Below are 21295 nucleotides of genomic sequence, written 5' to 3'. Positions count from 1 at the left end.
TTGGAATTCAGTTTTCTAAATTACGATTTCCTAAGAGAATATATCTATTTTTCTGAAGAGAGGTCTTGAAGTATTTTAGAGGCGTCAACGTCACTCACAGAGATAATTTATTCATCGCATAAGAACTGACTTTGTGAGTTTCAAGTCAAAAGTGCCAAAATGGGTGTTTTCTTTCTCTAAATAGTAAAGAAATGGCCCAGAAAATTAGAATTTAGTTTTCTAAAACAAGTTATCTATGAACTGGAGAAGTAAATTACGGATTTCTTAGAGAAAAAAATCTATTTATCTGAAGTGAGGTCTTGAAACATTTTAGAGGCTTCAACGTCACTCACAGAGATAATCTATTCATCCCATAAGATTTTTGAACTGACTTTGTGAGCTTTAAGTCAAAAGTGCCAAAATGGGTGTTTTCTTTTTCTATATAGTAAAGAAAGGGCCGAGAAAATTAGTATTTAGTTTTCAAAAACAAGTTATCTATGAACTGGAGAATTAAATTACGGATTTCTTAGAGAAAAAAACTATTTATTTAATTTGAAGGCAGCTCTTGAATCATCGTCACTCACTAACTTCACTTTTTCCATAGCCAAAAATCTCTTCTTTCTCGGGCATGGGAAGAAGTATACCTACCTAACTTGCGAAAAAACCGTTGGCTACAAAAAAAATCAAAATGTGAGCGGGGTTTAATGCAGGTAGGAGAAATGTTTCACAAGTTGAATACGCTTTTAGAGACGGTACTGGGGGGGGGCTGATCCCATTTTCCAACCCCCATTTTGACCAAATCCCATAGTCCCAGACTATGTTTTGCTCACATTTTAATCCCAATATTATTGTCTTTTTTGTTCGTAATCCCAGTCCCAGTGCATAAAATCCCAATTTCCCAGCCTAAAAAAGACGAATCTCAGCTCCCATTTTACCCTTCAGAACCCTCTTTAGAACAAAAGCTAAATGAGTCGGACATAGTGAACAGGAAGTTAAAATTAAGTTATTTTATTGATCGCTTTTGCTTATTTATAAGACTCAAAGAGCTGCCTAATCTTCTTGATGCTTGGAGTGTAGTGTGCCTGGTTTGCTAAGGATGCTTCTTTCCAGCTGAAATAAATGTAAAAAATATATTTATATTCAAAAGCTTTGAAGTTCAACATTTTATGTCCATTTTCAACGAGCATTACTCCTTACCTGCTTTTAACCTTTTTCCATCTTTGGATGTGATTTCTTTTCAAATCATTTATGTTAGGACCAGAATCAACATTCTATATTATAAAATACAGAGGATTGAACTCAAATGATCATCTAACTGAATAAAATACCAGGGCCCAGTTGTACGAACCTGGATAGCGCTATCTGGCGGATAAATCCTTATCCAGTGGATAAGTCAATGCTGTTATCCAATAAATTTATGCACTGAATAAGGTTTATCTATCGGATTGTGCTATCAAGGTCCTGAGTTTGAATAGCCAGGAGGGAGGGGAGAGTTGGGGGGGGGGGGTGGTGGGGGTGGCGTTGGTCATAATGAGTACATTTAAAGTACTTTTCGGGAAGGCATTTGGAAATAGTGCTATATAAATAAATAAACTAGTATTATTGTTATTATTATTTTACTTACATAGTGAATGTTGAGGGACAATGGAGGATGTGGCAAAGGTTTAGGAATGGGTGTGTGGTCCTTTTTCTCTCTTTTAAACTTTGGGAGAGGTAAGCTGAAGAGGAAGAAAGAATTAGTAGTTATGTATAGCTGGGGAAATAGGTGAATGGCTTACAGGTACATTGTGATTCCCAAATGCCTCCCAATATGAACTGAACAAAGTGTGGTGTGCTTAGTAGAATGCCCCAAATTCATAATATGAGACTCAAGCTACATTTAGTTTATTACATCCCTTACTGCGATTCTCAATGATCTGTGAACTCAGACATTCCCACAAATTGATGTGGAATTGGTTTTTCACTGACAGCATTCAAAAATATAAAAGGTGCCGAATGATTATTTTTTGATTGACGGCAGCTAAGAACCAATTTGACGAAAAGCTGTTGGAATGTCTGAGTTCTCAGAATATTTAGAATGGGTGTAATTATCATATTATTTTCATTCAAAATGCTGGTAGAATACTAAGCATAACATACCAGTAAACAGCCTTGGAGTCTGTACTTGGATCCTGTTACAAAAGAAAACTAATCATTCCGTATTTTTGCAAATCCTGTTACTATAATACTTATATTCATATTTATGAAACCCAGACAACTAGCTATAATTCAGGTCATCTGGGTTTTTGGCTTTTGTCTATCAAATTCCCAGTGGTCTAATTTAGTATCTTAAAGTTTTTGATTGAAAGAAGCCAAAATTCCCAGACATTTTGGCTTTGATTTTAATGTATGGTAATACATATCAAAATACTCCTCTTTACAGAGCTTGACAATATTCCTTTGGTTCTACGATTTCCCATTCATTTCTTATCAAAAATTCACACTTTGAAACAAAATAATACTTACATTGGAAAGAACACTGGATGAACTACCTTGGCTGCTGGATAGTTGTTCACCCTCTGGTAGATCCTGTGAATCAGATGCTAGTTTCATTCTGTGAGGTTTGTTTTCCATCCATTCTCTAGCAAGGGTGTATAATGGGGTATCTTCACCAAACGGTGCAAAGTCCACATTCCGATCAAAAAGTTTCATGATGTAACTAGGAAAAAACAGCAAAAATATAAAGGTAAAGAAGTACCAGTGTATATTTATATACATATATGTGTGTCCCTTGAGGAATAGCAGTGCACTCTCTAACCCTTCCAGTGTTTAGAGATTCATTTTTTTGAAGTCAAACACAAATAAGAGAGAAGCACTAAACAAGTTTGTGGGTGATGACAAGGGAATGAACCATAGATTCTCTAGTTTTGCCTGGAAGTACACAAACCCATTTCCTCTCCTTACTTGCCAAATCAATGCAGTTCAATGATCATTTTAAAACAGAGAACTCAGAGGAAAAACTCTTTTGTCAACTGAAAGGAACAGCATAAGCTTTACTCTGTGTTATGTGATAACAATTCTTGAGGGAAGAAACATACTGTATGAACCATCATTATACTTTATATTTTTACTTGGACCTTGGTATTATGGCAACATGTCACTTACCTTGCTGAAATTTCAATGAAGGAAAATATATGGGGAAAAAAAGATACACAAAATTAGTGTTCTGAATTGATTAGCAGATATCAATTGCAACAAGAGTGAAGGAGCAATAATTAGAGTGGAAACGGTAAAGCCATGATAAGTAATACATAATATACATAATGGATCAATAATTGTGTATGTACAGTCAACTCTCGTTACAGAGGACACCGCTGGGACCGTCACTCGGTGTCCGTAATACTGAGCATCTGCAATAGCGTTAATTAATTATGGTAATTTCTTTGTCAATATTTGGGTGTCCGCAAGGAAAGAGCTGACTGTATGTGTGTCAAATGTGGATTGAAAAGACCTGCATCAAAAATACTTTGAATCGAAAAGACCACTAATTATTGCACAAATTCAATACACACTTATTTTCTGATACTCACGATTTAATTTTGATCCTTCAGATCCATCTGGAAAAATAAATTTTAGAAAAACGTGAATGAATGAAAAAATGAATGAAAGGGTAAGTAAAACTGGCTTACCAACTTCAAATCCTAAGTCTTTCTTTCTTCGTTTTCTTGGCCCCTTAGCTAAGGAAATCAAATCAAATCAAATAAATATTCCAAGAGTTAATAAATTACATTTTTGTGATTTAAAACATTAAAAAAATAACAGTTTCATGTTTTTTTTAATATGAAATAAAACAGTTTTTGGTTACTCTGTTACTCTGAGGACATAAGTTTCCAATTCTCATGAGAATGAAATTCTTTTGTTTTGTCCTCCAAATTGAGCTGCTTTGACATAACATGCAGGGGTCTATGCGATGCACAGCTCTCAACCAATCAGAGTGGTGTATAAAAATATAGAGTACCCGTAAATCCTCTATTTAGCACCCCCTCTCAAATAAGCCCCCCCTTTTTAAAGGAAGAAATTTGTTAAGCCCCCCCTCTCTTTTTAGCCCCCCTCCCCTCCCCCTTCACAACTAAAGAATCACGTGTACTGATTAAAGGTGTTACCGTGTTTTAGTTTTGCTATTCACAATAATCGTAAATTATACTTGAGAGACTAACACAGGTGAATCAAATAATAAAAATGCTATGTACATCACTACAGATTATGCGAGACGGTCAATAGTAATGCTTCCGTTTAATCCTGAGTTACAATCATATTACATCCTGACAGCGTACAACTTACTGCGTTTCGACTAAATCAATAAGCCCCCCTCTCGATTAAGCCCCCTCTCTCCAATAAGCCCCCCCTCAAACGTGCCTGAAATAAATAAGCCCCCAGGGGGGCTATATAGAGGAATTACGTAACTATAGTAATGCAAATAAAAAGAAGAATAGATATCTCACCTGTAGAGCTTCTGCAAAATTACAGCATGTTAAAGACACAAAACAAAAAATGTCAGTGATGTCATACTAGTGTTCATACTGAAAATAATGAAATATGCAGTTGTTGCTCTCAGAGCTAATAACGACCAGCCATCAGACAATAACCACCTAGGATTGGAAACTGCCAGGCGAAGCTTTGCCTTGCTGGTCATTTTGATCAGTAACATTAAGTCAGAACTTAGTGACTTGTCAGAAATTAGCAGGGGGGGGGGGAGGGGGTGGAAACACGGGGAGGGTCATAACTTTTTAAGACCCTAAAAAGGGAGGGTCAAGAAAAAATGAGCTGCTTAAAGGGAGGGTCATTCAAATTTATGCTTGAACTCATACAGTTGTTGGTTCACAGTATAAACAAAAGAAGAAATAGGGCTATAATGTATTGCAAGAACTAGATATATCATTTACAGGTATATTAGTATATGAGTATATTAGTGATCTTCTGACCTTTTAGTTGGTGTTGATGGTGGCGGCATAGCTGATGACAAGCTGGAAAAAAGATGTTATAATAAGGACCTATTTTAGAGGGGACCATCCAAGGATTAAGAGGTGGGGGCTGATTGAGGCACTTTATTGCTTTTTTTTACAGGGATACAAAATGCGAATACATTGAACCCCCACCCCCCTTTCCCAAATGCATATTGTTTACATACCTGCTGCCAATCATTGCCATAGGATCCCCTGGATCAATGCTGAAACAATAGATTAAACCAATGAATCAGTTTTAGATATGTTTCACGCAAACATTCAGTGATCAAGCCTGGCTAATCTTACCTGTCATCGTTTTTTTCCACCAGTTCGTTCAAGAGACCTTCAAGTTTGTTGCGAGCTGAGTTGAGTCCTGTAAAGAGAATATAGAAACAATGATATTTGTATTTCCTTGAACATTAATAAACTTTCAAATATCCACTAACCTGCTGCTGTAGCCATGATAACAGTCTTGAATTTTCCTCACAAACTTGACGAAATTTCCAGAGCTGTTGAGCTCAGTTTGCAATAACAAATATCACCAAAATAAACTGATAAAAAGCGATAATTATAACCACCTTAACTACATTTTACAGATTAAGCCTTCAGCAGTGTTAAATACCAAAGCCTTATTCTTGTCAAGTGCATATAAAAAGCTTCAAAAATATTTTGTTTTGATTGAAAAATTAGGATAAAAACAAATAAAAATTTCGCTAAAGACTTTTTCACTTCGAATGCGACGCCATTTTGAACTCTACATTCCCGGATGTGACCAAGCCATCTGATTGGCTTGAAAGGCAATTTTCCCATGAAGCATTGTACGCCAAGGTAGACTCTGATTGGCTGATCGAAAGGAAGGCAAAAAATTTAAAAGTTTGAAATATCGAAACCTTGCGAAAAAATAGTGAATTTTAAAAGATTTTAACCCTCTGCCCTCTAAATTTTAAAGAATTTTGGCTTCTTGAAGATGGTCATTGAGAATCGTCCATCTTCGTTCGGAAACGTAAGTTTTTTTCTCCTCTTAGGCGTCGGAAAAGTTCAATATTTTGGTTGAAAGGAATTTGTTGTTATTTTTTTAGTGTAAATTTTCTAGAGAAGAGGAAGAAGCGATCAACGGTGCTCTACAGCAAAAACTTGGTCCTGAGTATATTAGCCAGAGAGCAGGAGCTGGTGGACAGAAGGTACTAGTAAAGCGAATTCTTGTTTGTAATAAAATTCATAGCCTTTTACTGTATACATACAATACTAGCTTAGATACATCTGAGTAGAACGGTTATAGTAGAGCTATAAACACAGGTCCCAACTATTTCATTTTATATTCTACAGCTTGCTTATATCGAAGGTTGGAGAATTATCAAGCTGGCTAATGAGACATTTGGGTTCAATGGCTGGTCTCATTCAGTCACACATCAAAACATAGGTAAGAATTTTCCACCACAGGAAACCCAAACTTGTTCTTTGTGTCAGTACATTACAGTAAGAAAAAGGGTCTATTTTTCATTTTATTGCATTTTTCAGATTTCGTTGACCAGGTTGGTCAAAAATATTATGTTGGGATCAGTGCTTTTGTCAGAGTTCAACTAAAGGTATGAATGAAATGTTTCATGTTAGCACAACACAATGCAGTGTCCACTGTAATGTTAAAAGGTCATGCTCTTCCTACTCATGAAACTATGTAAATTAATGAATTATTTTTGTTACGGATGCGTACGTAGGATGGTGTGTTTCATGAGGACATTGGTTATGGTGTATCTGAGGGCATGAAGTCCAAAGCTCTTGCACTAGAGAAAGCTAGAAAGGAAGCTGTTACTGATGGACTTAAACGAGCACTAAAGTATGTATGTTATGCAAGATGGGTGGCATTATGCTGTCTTTACACTCACTGTACAGTATATTCCTGTCTGGGGTTGAAAGGTTGACTCTCAACTGTTGGTTTAATTTGTTTGATATTTCATTCTCTCCCTTGCCACAAGGATTCTTTTCATCATGCTCTCCTAGTTAGGGTACCTAACTTTTATTGTATAAAACTATTTTCCAGTCTCAATTAATTGCCATTAATTGTGTAAATCTTACCTTTTGTACTGTATATAAGTGGTATAAATAACCAATTGAATCTAGTCTTACTCCCTCTTTGAGAATTAGCATATATGAATTTTTCTCCTTTAACTTTTATCATTGAATATTTTATTCACAGGTGTTTTGGTGAAGTAATGGGTAACTGTATAGGAGATAAGGGATATCTGAAATACATTACCAAACAACCCAAACCTGTGAGTCCAGTCTGCTAGCTATAGTTTACTACTCTTTTCATTACTATCTAGTGGTTTACGTGTAGCATCAGGGTCAATTTACCATTTTAGTTCAGCCCAGGTTTTTGATCATTTCCACTACCCAAACTTGGAATGCATTGTTTTCATTCTAAATTTTCATTGGCTTCAACTGATTTTTTTGTGTGTTTTGTACTGTGAAGCCCATGGAAGATTTCAATACCACAAATTTTAAGAGGGAAGGAATTCCATTTGTGAAGCCAGCACGAAAAAGACCAGCAGAATCTGATGTTAAACAAGAGATGCACCAAGAAAATGAGGCAGCTAATCTTCATGGAGAACCAGTAGCATTGACACCTACACAACTACGAAAAGATAGATTGAGTCCTGTGATATCAGAAGATTCAGGGAGTTCTACTAAGTTTGAAGCAGTATCGTACCAGTCTAAGAAAGAGGGCAGTCCCTCAGAATACAATCAGTCAAAACCTATTCACACACATAATAAAAGTCACGCAATAAATAGTCATCATAAGAGTCACACAACACCAGGCCACATCAGTGACAAAAGTCACACAACGCCCAATAACACATATAATGGCACTACAAGTGATAAAAGTCATGCAACATCCAGTCACACATATAAAGGCTTTCCTGCTGATAAAAGTCACACAACACCCAGTCACACATATAATGGCAATACAAGTGATAAAAGTCACACAACACCCAGTCACACATATAATGGCAATACAAGTGATAAAAGTCATGCAACATCAAGTCACACATATAAAAACTTTCATGCTGATAAAAATCACACAACGACCAGTCACACATTTAATGGCAATACAAGTGATAAAAGTCACAAAACACCTAGTCATGTACATAATGGCCATCCAAGTGATAAAAATCACACACCATCTAGTTTCGCCAGTAACAATAGTCACGCAACGACTAGGCATAACACTGCAGGAAAAGGTCACACAACACCTCATCACACAAATAACAAAAGTCACACATCTGATCGAAATAATGGTCACATAAACCAGAATAATTGTGCAACTTACAGTAGTTACCAACCAAAAAATAATATTGGATCTTTTAACAAAAGTCATGTGACCACTGCCCACAAGAACCATGATATGGACTCTTGTCATCAAGATGTCAAGAGTAACAGCACTACATCTTGCAACAAGACAACTGTGAACACAGGTATTTATATCAGCAGTGATTAACAAATAATGCTTGCTATTGTTAATATGGTAGCCTTGTTGCCATGGCAATATGATAAAACTGATAGTCACACTGATACCATAGTGTCATCATGGTAACATAGTGACATCATTGTAACAGTGACATCTATAATGATACCACGACAATGTAGTGACATTTGAAATGATACCATGGTAATATGTTGCTGCAGTTTTCAATACTCAGCAAACTCGGTAGTTAATACCTTATGTAACCTGGTAGTATTATAGCTAAAATAGTACTGTTGCAACATATCTGGCTAATGTTCAAGCTGATTGATTGAAAATATTTTGCAGTTTCGAATAAACAGCATAATATTGAAGAAAATGAACTTTCAAGTATATTACCTGAAGGTACGATTTTTTTGAATACAAGCTATTCAATCTGCTGTGCTCTTGCGTCTAAGTTCTAAGTTCCACATATTCGATACGCTTTTATGTCTTCCACAAATTATAGTTACGAGGACCACATAGAACATTGTCATATGCAGGGGACTTAGATTTGGAAATAAAGCAGACTACTGGAAAAACTAGTGGAGGGCCGGATACAGCCAAAAATAAAAGGCATGGCTTGACCAAATTTTGCGAACGGCACTACAGAACTTGGAAAGAATATAAAAATATGAAAAAATGCTTTCTTTTCCACTTCAAAAAAGATAACCAACGTCCTGAAAGAGGGGCCACAGCTCCTCCTTTTCACCCCACTGGATCTGCCCCTGTAGTGGAAGACTAGTAGAAGACTAGTGGAAGAGTAGTGGTAGACTTTGGAAAGTGGGAAGGCTAAAGCCCCCCACAGTTCCTACTATTCCAGCCTCGTCGCTAGGACCTTAAAAAGGGAGGTTCGTTAAGTTAAGTTTTTTTTGTAAAAATATATATTTCATTACTAATAAACATATTATTATGATTATTTCAGATGATTCTATGATATGGAATCAATCTTTTGGTTTCGATGAAGCGTTGTTATCATGTGATGAAGAATCTTTAACGGGAGAACAAGTTGACAAGAAGCTTCCTCCGAATGATCAGAAAAATGTTGCCACAAGGTAAACATATTTACCATGACGTTTCTTCCTTTTTATTCGTTTTTTCGGCCCAACATTTCTGTATTTAATAGATATTTTCTTAAACTATTTTATTTTACATTATAATCATGTTGTGTGGTTGAAAAACAACACGTTTCGATCTTGAGATATTTTATTCAATTTCTTGTTTCTTTTCATCTTCTTTCTCTAAACCAGCGAGTTTCGCGCACCGTTTCAAGTCATCTCATCGCCGTACAGAAACAATACGATTAAGGGACAATTCACTTGCGCGAAAACCTACAATACGAGCGCAAAAAATCATCAGTTCTTGGCCAAAAAAGCTATTTCAAATGCTGTATTACAGCCCCCAGGTCAGTCTCTTGTTGTCATGCTGTTAGGTAATAAAGAGAGAGAGAGAGAGAGAGAGGAAGAACCATGCAACAAAAGAAATAAATAAAGAGAGAGAAAGAGGGAGCGAAGCAACGAAATATAAAAGAAAAGAAAGAAAGAGATAGAGAGAGAAAGAGAGAACGAACTAGCGAACGAAGGACCAAGCGAAATAAAGAAAGAGGATAGAAACATAAAATATGTAACAAAAAAGGCTTCAAATCCGTCCAATTTGCAAATATAATTTTTTTATAAATGTGATTTTTTTATAGATAATACCAAGCGACGAAGAGTTGATGTACAAAGTTTCAAATAAGAACAAAGGCAGAACAACCCACTTTCTTTTTAAACTGAATCGTTAAAGTGCAAATGAACCCTTTGACAATACATTCAGTACTGGTTCTGCATAAAGTAAATAGTTGTTTGTTAAAATATTTCTTGATTTGAGTGATGTGTCTCTAAGTTATAAAGGTTTATACTTCCAATATGTTAATGATGATGACGTCAGGTAAGGTATTTGAGTGTTTTTGTTGTAACTAGTAATACTAAATGCTGGCCATTTTGAAAATAAAAATTTTGAATAGCTTTCATGTAAACCTTGTGTAAAATAATGATGCTTTTTAAATACTGTATCTACGAACCAGTTCGATTTTGTATATTTAATTAAGCCTTAATAGACGTCACACTCATTAGCATATTGGAAGTATAAACCTTCATAACGTAGAGACGCATCACTCAAATCAAGAAATATCTTACCAATCAACTATTTACTTCATGTAGAATCAGTACTGAAAGTATTGTCGAAGGGTTCATATGCACTTTAACATTTCGTAAATAACCAATTTTTATTTATGATATTTTCGAAATAAATTGTTAATATTAACTATTGTGTAGCTCAAAAACGTTTTTCACCAAATATTTGAGGACATGTCGAGTTGCTATAACAACCAGCTTAGGAGGTCTTCATTCCTCATTTCTCATACGTGAAATTTCTGAAAATTACATTCCCGACTAAAGTAGACGGAATTCTTTTTTGTTTTTAAGGATTTTGCCCGTCGGAAAAAAACGTCGTATCAAGTTCATTTTTAATCTTTTTAGCGCTAAAACTCTATAAACAACTTTGTCTTTCTTCCGAGTTCATTTGACAAGCCATTTCCTCGTCTTGAAGTGTTTTCTCACTTATTTTAGTTTTGATTTACTCTCACATACACCAGATAAAACCTAGATAAAATTGGAATGGATTTTTCTTTTCAATATTAGTTTTTATTGTCGACATGTTTGACTTGAGTGTGAAAAACGACCTATTAACATCTGGTTGTGTTCTCCTACGCCCGCGGGCCAAAATAAAACTATCTTTAACTAATGACCGTCTTTCTTCTATAAAGTTTCACAATTTTGTTAATTTAAAAATATATTGTTTCATTACCGGATTAGGCTAGTTAAGGAGTGATTTAACTCACTTCTCTGTGTGATTTATGATCGTATTTTGATAATCCGCTTTTATCACGGTACGCGCGACGACTTAGTACAATCTACTTCCTCCATCTCCCCGGCGTGTTTACTTTTGTTTTTGATCTGTGTGACCTCCATTTGCGACAAGAAGAAAAAAAAAAAAACATTTAAAGGATTATTTGTGTAAAACGAAAACTGCTTTAACATGCTTAACGTGATGCGGAAACCCAAAGGAATAAGCCTAAAACGAGTAGTTTTGCTGTTGATAATATTATTGCTGACTATAAATGGATTGAGGTTGGTTTTCACAAACAGCTTTTTGGGTAAGTTCAGCTCTTGATTTGTATACCGTTTAAATTTTAATGAACTTAAATTCATAATATTCTTATTTAATTATTTCAGCCGAGAAGCCGAAACACGTAACAATTAGCAAAAACATCAAAGTAAGTAGAAAGTTAAAGAGATTCATCGCTGAGATCCACCATTGAGATTTTGTATTGTACATTGAGATTTTGTATTGTACCTTGAGATTTTGTATTGTACATTGAGATTTTGTATTGTACATTGAGATTTTGTATTGTACATTGTAAATATTAAGCTTGTTGACGTATCAAAACCTAATGTTATTGTTATTATTCAGTAGAAGTAGCAGTGTAGTATAGTTGTTGCCATCTTGTTTTAAACTGATTATTTTTTAAAACACTAAAAAGAGGAGCAATTGTTATATGTATGCGGTGAAAAGTTTATAGCAGCCAAAAGAACAAAGACATGGCAGCCATGTTGAATGTTCACCATAGATAGTTTGCCGTCTTCCTAAAAGAAGAAAGACATGGCAACCATGTTGGATGATGTTCATCATAGATAGTTTGCCGTCTTCCTAAAAGATCAAAGACGTGGCAGTCATGTTGGATGATACTCAACATAGATAGTTTTCCGTCTTCCTAAAAGAACAAAAGCATGGCAGCCATGTTGGATGATGTTCAACATAGATAGTTTGCCGTCTTCCTAAAAGAACAAAGACATGGCAACCCTGCATATGTTGGATGATGTTTAACATAGATAGTTTGCCGTCTTCCTAAAAGAACAAAGACATGGCAGTCATGTTGGATGATGTTGAGGCATAGATAGTTTTCTGTCTTCCTAAAAGAACAAAGACATGGCAGCCATGTTGGATGATGTTCATCATAGATAGTTTGCCGTCTTCCCAAAAGAAAAAAATATACAGTATGGCAGCCATGTTGGATGCCAGTCCTCTTCCCCTCAGTATTACTCTTTCCGCTTGCACCATTCTCAAATATCTTTGTACTATTTGTCCATCTTAAACTTTTTTTTTTTTAAACTAAAAAACAGGTTAACAGAACACAGAACTTAAGAACGAAAATCACCAAGCAAATCTGTCAAAAGTATGGTTTGGACAAAGACAACAATTTCAAATCGCTCAAAGCTTCAAAGCGACTCAAAACTGTCATAGTTGATGACAAACACAAAATTTTGTTCTGTTATTTGCCCAAAGTAGCGAGCGGCAACTGGAAAAAAATCTTTCTCGTCCTCAAAGGCGAATTTCAAGACGTGAATGACATTGAACCAACAGTGGCACACAAAGAAGATTTACTAAAGACCCTCGGAAATTCCACCTTCGAAGAGATAAGAAAAAAGATTAAAACCTACGAAAGTTACGTGGTCGTTCGCGAGCCAATGTCGCGGTTGCTGTCTGCATATCTGAATAAAATCTACTACGACTACACTGGAAAATTTCACAGGTTATTTGGCGAGAAAATTACGAAATACTCGGGAAGAATAATCGGCGATAGAAAAGTGCAAAATAAAATATCATTTGCAGAGTTCGTAGAATTTTTGACGAAGGCTCCAGCGAAGGAAGCTTTTGAAATTCACTGGGAGAGAATGCATAAACTATGCAATCCCTGCTTAATAAATTATACACTTATTGGCAGGTATGAGAATTTACTAGAAGATGCACAGGTAATAATTGAAAGTATTGTGAGAAAAACAAGTATTTTGTTCCCTACGTACACTAGTGTACAAGATACGAGTTCTCTTATGGAATCCTACTTTTCTCAAATTACTGAACGTCAGCTGGAAAGATTATTGTCTCTCTATGAATTAGATTATCTACTTTTTGACTATCCGAAACCAGTGCATTTGTTTAAGATCGTGAAAAAGGAAAGAAACGAAGAACTAAACTAAATAAAGTTTTAAAATAATAGATTTTTAAAATGCCATTTTTTGGTATGACTCTGAAATGGCTTCCGCTAAGCACCAATCAGAAACCTGGAACACGAATCATCCAATCACAATCTAAAAGCCATTTAACTGTCCGTCATGACAATTCAAATTATGGAGGGATTGGAAAAAATCGTATAATGATAACTTAATTGTTTTCAAAACTTAATGAATTAAGATCATAATATTCATCCATAGATCAACATTCATCTATTTATTTAGCAATCATTTCATTTAATATATATTATAATATAAGGTAATCCGCTTCATTTATGCAAGGTAGTCTCACGAGTTCTTAAGTAAATATACAACAAGAAAAAAAAAAAAAAAAATTTATGACCATAAGTTTAAAATGATAAATATTAAAAATTCTTATATTATATTTTGAGACAATATAAAAAAATGATCAGAATATTGAATTACTCTTGTATATAGTAGCTATTTCAAAAAGGTTTGTAAAGGTTTTGTTGAACGTTACATCCAAGCCCGAAATGCACTATGGGTGATGTAAATTCAATCGGCGAAAGGCCACAAGGATATGGAGTTTTACCAAACTTTTTCTGCACGTTTGTCTGGCATATCATCTTGTGCTGACGTTATTTACATACAGTCAATGTCATTAACGTTGTCCACCGAAAAAAGACATTTACACTTTTAGACTAAAAGATATATCACGTGTTTTATTGTGTATTCTTTGCCTCGTGTGCGTCAGCCTGAACTTTAAATGTAAAATTCAACTCGTGAATCGAAAATCCAGAATGCCCTGACCATTTAGTGAGAATTTAAGATGGAGAATGGTATTTCAGCATTTGTTTTATGCTAGAACCTTCAAGGAAACACGTGATATTTCTTTTAGTCTAAATGTGTAAATGTGTAAATGTCTTTTTTTGGTGGACAACGTTAATGACATTGACTGTATGAAGATAATGCATTTCAAGCTTGGTAAGCAGCAAGCGACAAAACCTTCTCCAACCTTTTTGAAATAGGACTAAGAATTTGCTTGCACGTGAAGTTATATCCGCCACATTGGATAAATTTAACACAATGATTATCAATTCGTTTGTTAAATCATCCGACGTGATGGTCATGCGTTTTAGTAGCATCTCTAGAATAAAATTTCAAACTCCATAAGATTTTTTTTTTTCTTCATATTTTGAAACAATTAACTATGGTGGAGATCCACTGACTTCGATTATCAGGGTGGATAACGCTATCCAATGGATACATCTTATTCACTAAATAACGGATAAGAATTTATCCGTTGGATAGCGCTATCCACCTTTCGTACAACCGGGCCGTGGGGTAAACATGACGGGACAATGAAATAAATCTTTGCACATTTCTATAAATTATACTCGTTCTTTTTCCAGAGATTGCGTTCCTTTTTCGTCTCAGAAGGAAGAAAGAAAAACAATGAAAAGGAAAGGGCCAGTCGGAAAAACCGAAAATCAAGTTTTCGTTTTAGCTAGTTCTTATTGTAATATGATATACAAAAAGACAACGTTAGCAACTATATTTGGCCAAAGATCTTCCGTTTCTGACTGAGATAAAAAGGAACAGAAACGAATAAACTTATTTTCAGCTCGCGGTGGAGAACTCTCGCAGCACAGGTAGCCCAAGCTCTGATTATGTCTGATCTTGCGGGTCTTCACAAACACTCTGAAGGCTTTCTATCCAGTCTAGCTGATCCATCTCCGATGCAGCTCTGATAACATACTTGACTCCTTTGCGCGTGCGTAGTAGTATGGGATACTTTTGGGATTTCTTGAAGGAATCTGAATTAAGAGGTAGGGTAAGTGTGGTGCGTGCTAGTATGTATATAGGGGAGGGGTTATATACAGGTTACTTATGATGTCACGTGATCATATGAAGGGCAGCCGCTTGATTGAAATGATAACGTAATTTCCTTCTTTTCAGGAACTTAATTTCTTTACGAGTAAATGCATTGCTTTGCTCCTACAATTTTGAAACTGAAAATTTGTTGCGTTCACGTGACCATGCAGAAACTCACGTAACCGTTTAAAACCACAAATGATCGCGGAAGTGAAGTCAAATAGCGCCTATATCAAATAGGCTTCGCGCGGTGGCATGGCTTTCACATGGCATCGATTGGTTTCGACTCACCAGACGAACACAGCTCTTCATCTTTACATATAGATTTTATTTCACATTTGTCTAACTTCAGTTGACCCACAGGAAGATTTCCCTGGTTGGTTCAAGGAAAGATCAAAAGTAAGTAACGATGGTGCATGTTTTTGGGAATAAAGGGGGCAAGGGCAGATCCAGCCAAAATTTTAGGGGGGGGCTAATTGAGTTTAGGGGGGCTAATTGAGTTTCTTCCGTCAACACAACGGAAAACAATATAAAAAAGCATCGTCTTTTTCTGCTGAAGGGGGGACTCCAGCCCCCCTTTGCCCCCCCTGGATCCGCCCTTGGGGGGTTCTGAGGGCGTGGCTGGCTGTTCTATTTCTCCTTCAGCCTAGTGCCACATGTAAACGGGGATCTTACATAGATATGTTGTACATCACTGAGACTGATTACATTACTTTGTGAACACTCTAACCAAGAGCACTCTTGGTTGGTTCAAATTTGAATTGTGTAGTTCCAAAAATTATCCATACCCCCCTCACAGAGGAATATTTTTAAGACACCCCCTTACCCCCAGGGGGGTACTCCCATATATGGACTATACGGGGATGATCCGCTGAACAGGGTATGGTTTTTCGAACTTCTTGTCATAAACAGGGTATGCAATTTCACTCAAGTTCCAAGTTCTTCCTGAGCTTCCTGTCATATTCAGGGTTTCTACTTTCGTATTGACCGAAACTGGTTATTATGGTCGTAAAAAACGATACGCGAGATGACATGATAATTGAAACAGGAACTCAGTGCAATAAATTATATCTTTTGTCATAAACCGGGTCTACAAATTTGAGTTTTTTTGTCATAAACAGGGTACCCCTTTCAGAGTCCCAGCGGAATACCCCTACCCAAATTCTGGCGGAGTACCCCCCCCCCCCCCCCCCCCGGGCCCTTACCCTCCGGGAATTCCAATTTTCTTCCATACAAACTCTGTAATTTTTGTTTTTTCTCTGACCCCCCTACTCTTCGGAAATTCCAAATTCCTCTGTGGGGTGGGTATGGATAATTTCTTGAACTACACATTATGTATTTTGCATTCTACATTGTTTGGTTTGAGTTTGGTAAGAGTGTTTAAGAATGTGTCCACTCAAAATTCACTTTAATTAATTGATCTCCACTACCTTGGATGGCTTGCAGTAGTAAAGTATCGGTGGATCTGTGCATAATATGAATTTTCTTGTTTTCCAGTTGTGTCGCACGTGACCCTGTGACAAGCGAAGATATAACTTTAATATATACTGGCAGTAAATGGATGTGTGGATGGATGGATGGATGAATGACATTTACATTGTGGAGGGATGAATGGATGGTTAAGCAAGTTGGTGGATGGATGGAAGGAAAGATGTAAAAGCCCTGACAAATAATTGCAACATCTTTATGAGCTTAAATCATTTTAATATCCAACTATCATCAATAGTTAACAAACCTTCTTCTCCAGAAATCCTTGTTTAACAATCGTCCCCTTGATGACATCACTCTAAGATTAAAAAAAAAACAAACAACCACACCTACATTTTATTTATTTTCCTATGGAATATATGAAATAGAAAAATTACACCACACAAATCACGTTTCATCTCTAAACACCTTCAAAATCAGATATAAAGACAGCAAACTTAAAAAACAAATAAAGAAAAAAAGATAAACTCTGTGCCAGAGTTTGTGATGATACTAGAGCAAGCAACTAACTCAAATGAATTTTGGGGTGCTTTCAGCAGTTGAGTAACAGAAGGTTTGAAAAGAAAAAATGAGTTTATTCATGACATACATCTTTGAGTTTGCACAGTTTTTTCTTTCAAGGTAAAAGTGTGCAAAAATGTAATTTCTATTACAAAGCATGCACAAAAAAAGAGAATCCACTTACCGGAATTACTCGCATCTCTTCGTCAGAGTCACTTGATTCATCAGAAGAATCCAAGTCAAGAACATCTTGGTTGTTACTGAAGTGAAGTGCAGACTGGAAAGAATGATTAAAAAAGGAAAGATAAATAAGAACAAAGATTTAAAGTAGCACTAAGTCTGTTGGTAAACACAGGTAACCATGGTGATACCATTACCATGGGAACTAAGGACTTCTAATACAAATGCCATGCAAGCACTATAAGTAACCATTGTGATACTGTTACCATGGAAACCAAGGACTGCCAATACAAAGTACAAGTGTCTTAGCACAAGTGTCTTAGCAGCAACAATAACTATGGCAATACTGCTAGTAGGTGAAAACTAACCACTTTCAATACAAATTTCATGGCTTCGGCACAAATGCAATAGCAATGTCAGTAACAATGATGATACTGTTACCATGGAAACTAATCTCAGCCCTACTTACAAATCTATAGAGAGCGTCTGATTCATCAACAAATGCACACTTGTGATTCTGTCTTTTTCTTTTGAAGGAATTCTTGCTTGTCATTCCTACAGGCTGAAGATGTGCTTCTTCAAGAAGGATGTTACATAATGCCACGCCTTGTTCCCGGTCAGGCACGAAGCACCACTTAAGGAGCCAGTCAATCAGCTGCAAACCTGCAAAAAATCAGCCATAATTTTCTTTCCTAAATTCTCTTTCTTGCTTTGCTAAAACCATGGCTTCTTGGCCATTGGAAAAAATTCTTGTTGAATTTCTTTTTTTAAAGCACATAACCACCATATCTTTGTCTTCCAATTCTACTGAAAGTGAACTGTTTTAAAATGGTTTTCAGTTTCTTCAGCTTGTATTCAAGCAGATGTTTTGACTACAGTGGATAAGTTGATGCTGTTATCCAATAAATTTATCTGATGGATAAGATTTATCCATCCAATAGCACTATCCAGGCTTGTCCAACCGAGCCCAGTATTGGTGAGGTACATTCCATACTTTTTTAGGCAGCATATTTACCTGTAAAGCAGAGTTTGTAGATTTTATTTTCTGGTTTACAAGAATGATTGTCAAGAGGTACACCAGCGTTAGGGTCTTGCATGGCATCAATGATATCCCTAAAGAAAACAGTTAACATTTAAAATATACCATTTTCACAATTCACTTTCACTTCAATCACATCGTGATTGAAGCTGGCTCTTTCTACAGGCAGACATACATGACAGACAAATAGACAGATATATAGGCTAATGGATTGACAGCAACTTAGACAGTCAGAGATATAGTGGTGGATACACAGAAACATGGACATCACACACAGGTGAACAGATGTTTAGACAGATACATGGACGAGTTTGGACAGATGGATAGACAGATATATGGAGTAAGGAAAGACCATCCATACTTACCGAAGCTCTGAAGTAGATCCTGCATAAGGCACAGGCTCTTTCTCAAATAATGTGCTTGACGATGCATTGGACTCCTTTTCAACTTGAAATTTCTTAAGGTTCATGGAAGATTTATGATAAGTTTTTCCCATGTGTTTGCAAAAATTACCAAAAAAATTGAATCAAACAAATAATTTCTACAACTAACCCTATCTCTGGCTTCTATTTTCCTGATAGCTTCAGCTATAGAATTTGCCCAGCTATTTCGTTCTTCATCGTTGACAGCTTGGATAAGGTATTCTATGCCTTCCTTTGAGGTCAGACGAAATACACTCTATGGAAAAGACAAGCATGTCATGAAACTTATAAGAACCTGGCCCAACCTGGCTCCCCTTCAAATCCCAATAGCCCCCACCTCATAAATATGCTCCCTCATATAAAATATCTTTTTATTGGTGAATCTAGAATCCCCAAGGGTGTGGCCTCTAAATAGAACGTGGACGGTATAAAGCATGGCATATTTAATACCTCTTTTTTGGTGTATTCAGCACATGGACTGACAATGAAACACCCCTGCAATAGCACATATCCTGCAGGATCGACATCCTAATACAAATAAAAGTCATAAAAGTAATTAAATCTAAATCAATATTTATGATAGTTAAAGAAATTTATTGGCATAAGAGGCATTCTTATAGCTTTAATTACCAATTGATTTGAACTTATTTAAAAACTGTCATTTTTTACTATCCTGATAGACTGAAACTATATATTTTCAACAAAGATTCATCTTGATTTATTAAGAAGCCCTTACTCTTCCTTTCAGCTTTATAAAACTGTTTTTGGTCAGGTAAATCCATTCAATTTTGAAAAAAATATCATTGGCAAATGATACATGTTCTGTTTAATATAGTAACGCACCCCTTTCTTCTTGTAGTAGCAAAGTCGTTCATCGTAGAGAACAAACCACCTAGTTTTCCAGTTATGTCGAACGTGACCCTGCAATGGTAAAATAATTTTTCTATGTATATATATGCATATATATATTGACCCTAGAAAATAATTATAATATGCAGTGTGGCACCTAACGTGTGACGACGTGTACAGTCAAGTAGGTTGTCATTTATGTATCATAATATGCGATCATGTAATAGCACACAAATTTGCCTAATATATTGCAGTAGGTATCATAATTATACAGGAAATCAAAGGGTTTTGAAAATGAAATTGGATGTCACATTAAAGATTCATTATGATTTTTGATATTTTCTCCTGCAAATGATAATTTTTGTTATAAAATAGGATATCTTTAGATTCAACTATATAGGAAAATTACTGAATTTGTATCAAAATTTATTAAAATATTGTATTTATTTTCATGTTTCATGTTTAAATGCTTGATATTTAGACAAGCATGTTGATAAGAGTTTTTATTTTCTCTTCCTTAGAAACTAAAAGATAAGAATAATCAATGTATTGGTAGACCAGGAATAAAATTTTAAGAATTTCATATGGAAGGAAATTTAAGCTGCTAAGATATATTATATTAACACACCTAGAATTTTAGAAGAAGGGAATTAGGAAAATTAAGATCAAACATTCTAATTACCATCTGAACTGAAAATAATGTAGATGAAATACAAACAAACTTACGAACAGTCTAAGTCAAGTGGTTTCATATTCTTTATCTTGATAGATTGCTGACATAATTATTGGAGTACAAACACTAAAAGCCTGCAATATTTATTACTAAATAGCACTAATTTAAACAATAGAAAATGTTCTATAGAATTGGCATAATTGAGCACTATTTAGCATTTATATTTTCTAGTCACACGCTTTCTTTTAGTGTCTAAATGTACGATTTCATAACCTTACGATATGAAAATAAAACATGAACTCACCTTTTTTACGAGGTATCCTTCTTTCCGTTTTACCCTCGACAAAGACGCCATTTTACAAAGCATCCATGACTCTTTGAAAACTGAATCTTATTGAAACGATTTCCTCTATGATCCAGCGATCAAGAGCTTCAGTTTGTAGTAAGACTTCAGTCGTAAAGGGCACTTACATTTACACTACTGAAGTTGTAAGAAGCTAAAAGACGAGTCAATATTGACAATTATTGACAGATGATATTGGAACTTAAAGATCCTGGTATCCCATTTAAGAGCAGGTTAGTGGATATCTATAGGGCTTTGAGGAGAGGAAATGAGTAAATCACGAGCAAATGGAGGGAAACTCCTATTATTTTTGAATTCTTTTTCAAATTCTATTTTTAGAACTCCAAGCCATCAAAGCTTGATGGGAAAACTGTGTTGCTATCCACAGACAGC

At 35.7% G+C, this 21295-nt stretch overlaps 4 protein-coding genes across 5 annotated transcripts; 2 read left to right on the top strand and 2 right to left on the bottom strand.

Moving 5' to 3' along the window:
- Positions 1-971: 971 nt before the first annotated feature.
- Positions 972-5709, bottom strand: LOC116304363 (protein lin-37 homolog). The gene is made up of 12 exons (XM_089026101.1): positions 5408-5709; positions 5268-5334; positions 5147-5185; positions 4941-4982; positions 4461-4471; positions 3648-3695; positions 3545-3575; positions 2485-2677; positions 2119-2150; positions 1604-1697; positions 1177-1250; positions 972-1089 (listed from the first exon to the last, which is right to left on the bottom strand). Exons 1-12 carry the CDS (start codon positions 5421-5423, stop codon positions 1005-1007), a joined length of 732 nt encoding a protein of 243 aa, XP_088882227.1. The 5' UTR covers positions 5424-5709; the 3' UTR covers positions 972-1004.
- Positions 5710-5839: 130 nt separating this feature from the next.
- On the top strand, positions 5840-10283 carry LOC116304362 (uncharacterized). Of its 2 annotated transcripts, XM_031714088.2 has the most exons (11): positions 5840-5964; positions 6041-6142; positions 6288-6381; positions 6480-6547; positions 6677-6795; positions 7156-7231; positions 7432-8434; positions 8770-8826; positions 9386-9515; positions 9711-9865; positions 10154-10283. In XM_031714088.2, exons 1-11 carry the CDS (start codon positions 5929-5931, stop codon positions 10195-10197), a joined length of 1884 nt encoding a protein of 627 aa, XP_031569948.2. In that variant the 5' UTR covers positions 5840-5928; the 3' UTR covers positions 10198-10283. The 2 variants fall into 2 exon arrangements, with proteins under 2 accessions (XP_031569948.2, XP_031569949.2); XM_031714089.2 differs by lacking the exon at positions 8770-8826.
- A 1037-nt stretch (positions 10284-11320) lies between these two features.
- On the top strand, positions 11321-13685 carry LOC116304354 (carbohydrate sulfotransferase 11-like). Its single transcript, XM_031714080.1, has 3 exons — positions 11321-11656; positions 11736-11776; positions 12684-13685. Exons 1-3 carry the CDS (start codon positions 11539-11541, stop codon positions 13536-13538), a joined length of 1014 nt encoding a protein of 337 aa, XP_031569940.1. The 5' UTR covers positions 11321-11538; the 3' UTR covers positions 13539-13685.
- An 88-nt stretch (positions 13686-13773) lies between these two features.
- LOC116304370 (pleckstrin) lies at positions 13774-21217 on the bottom strand. Its single transcript, XM_031714099.2, has 12 exons — positions 20864-21217; positions 19881-19958; positions 19488-19565; positions 19168-19293; positions 18981-19072; positions 18592-18689; positions 18046-18239; positions 17581-17673; positions 17143-17193; positions 16838-16921; positions 15699-15780; positions 13774-15349 (listed from the first exon to the last, which is right to left on the bottom strand). Exons 1-12 carry the CDS (start codon positions 20924-20926, stop codon positions 15201-15203), a joined length of 1188 nt encoding a protein of 395 aa, XP_031569959.1. The 5' UTR covers positions 20927-21217; the 3' UTR covers positions 13774-15200.
- Positions 21218-21295: the final 78 nt, after the last annotated feature.

Source organism: Actinia tenebrosa, unplaced genomic scaffold (assembly GCF_029948245.1).
Source record: "Actinia tenebrosa isolate PJP-AT-01 unplaced genomic scaffold, QUT_ActTen_1.0 PGA_scaffold0__85_contigs__length_37466705, whole genome shotgun sequence".
NCBI lineage: Eukaryota > Metazoa > Cnidaria > Anthozoa > Actiniaria > Actiniidae > Actinia > Actinia tenebrosa.
Note: the sequence above shows the minus strand (reverse complement) of the source record. Positions and strands in the feature narration are given on the sequence as shown.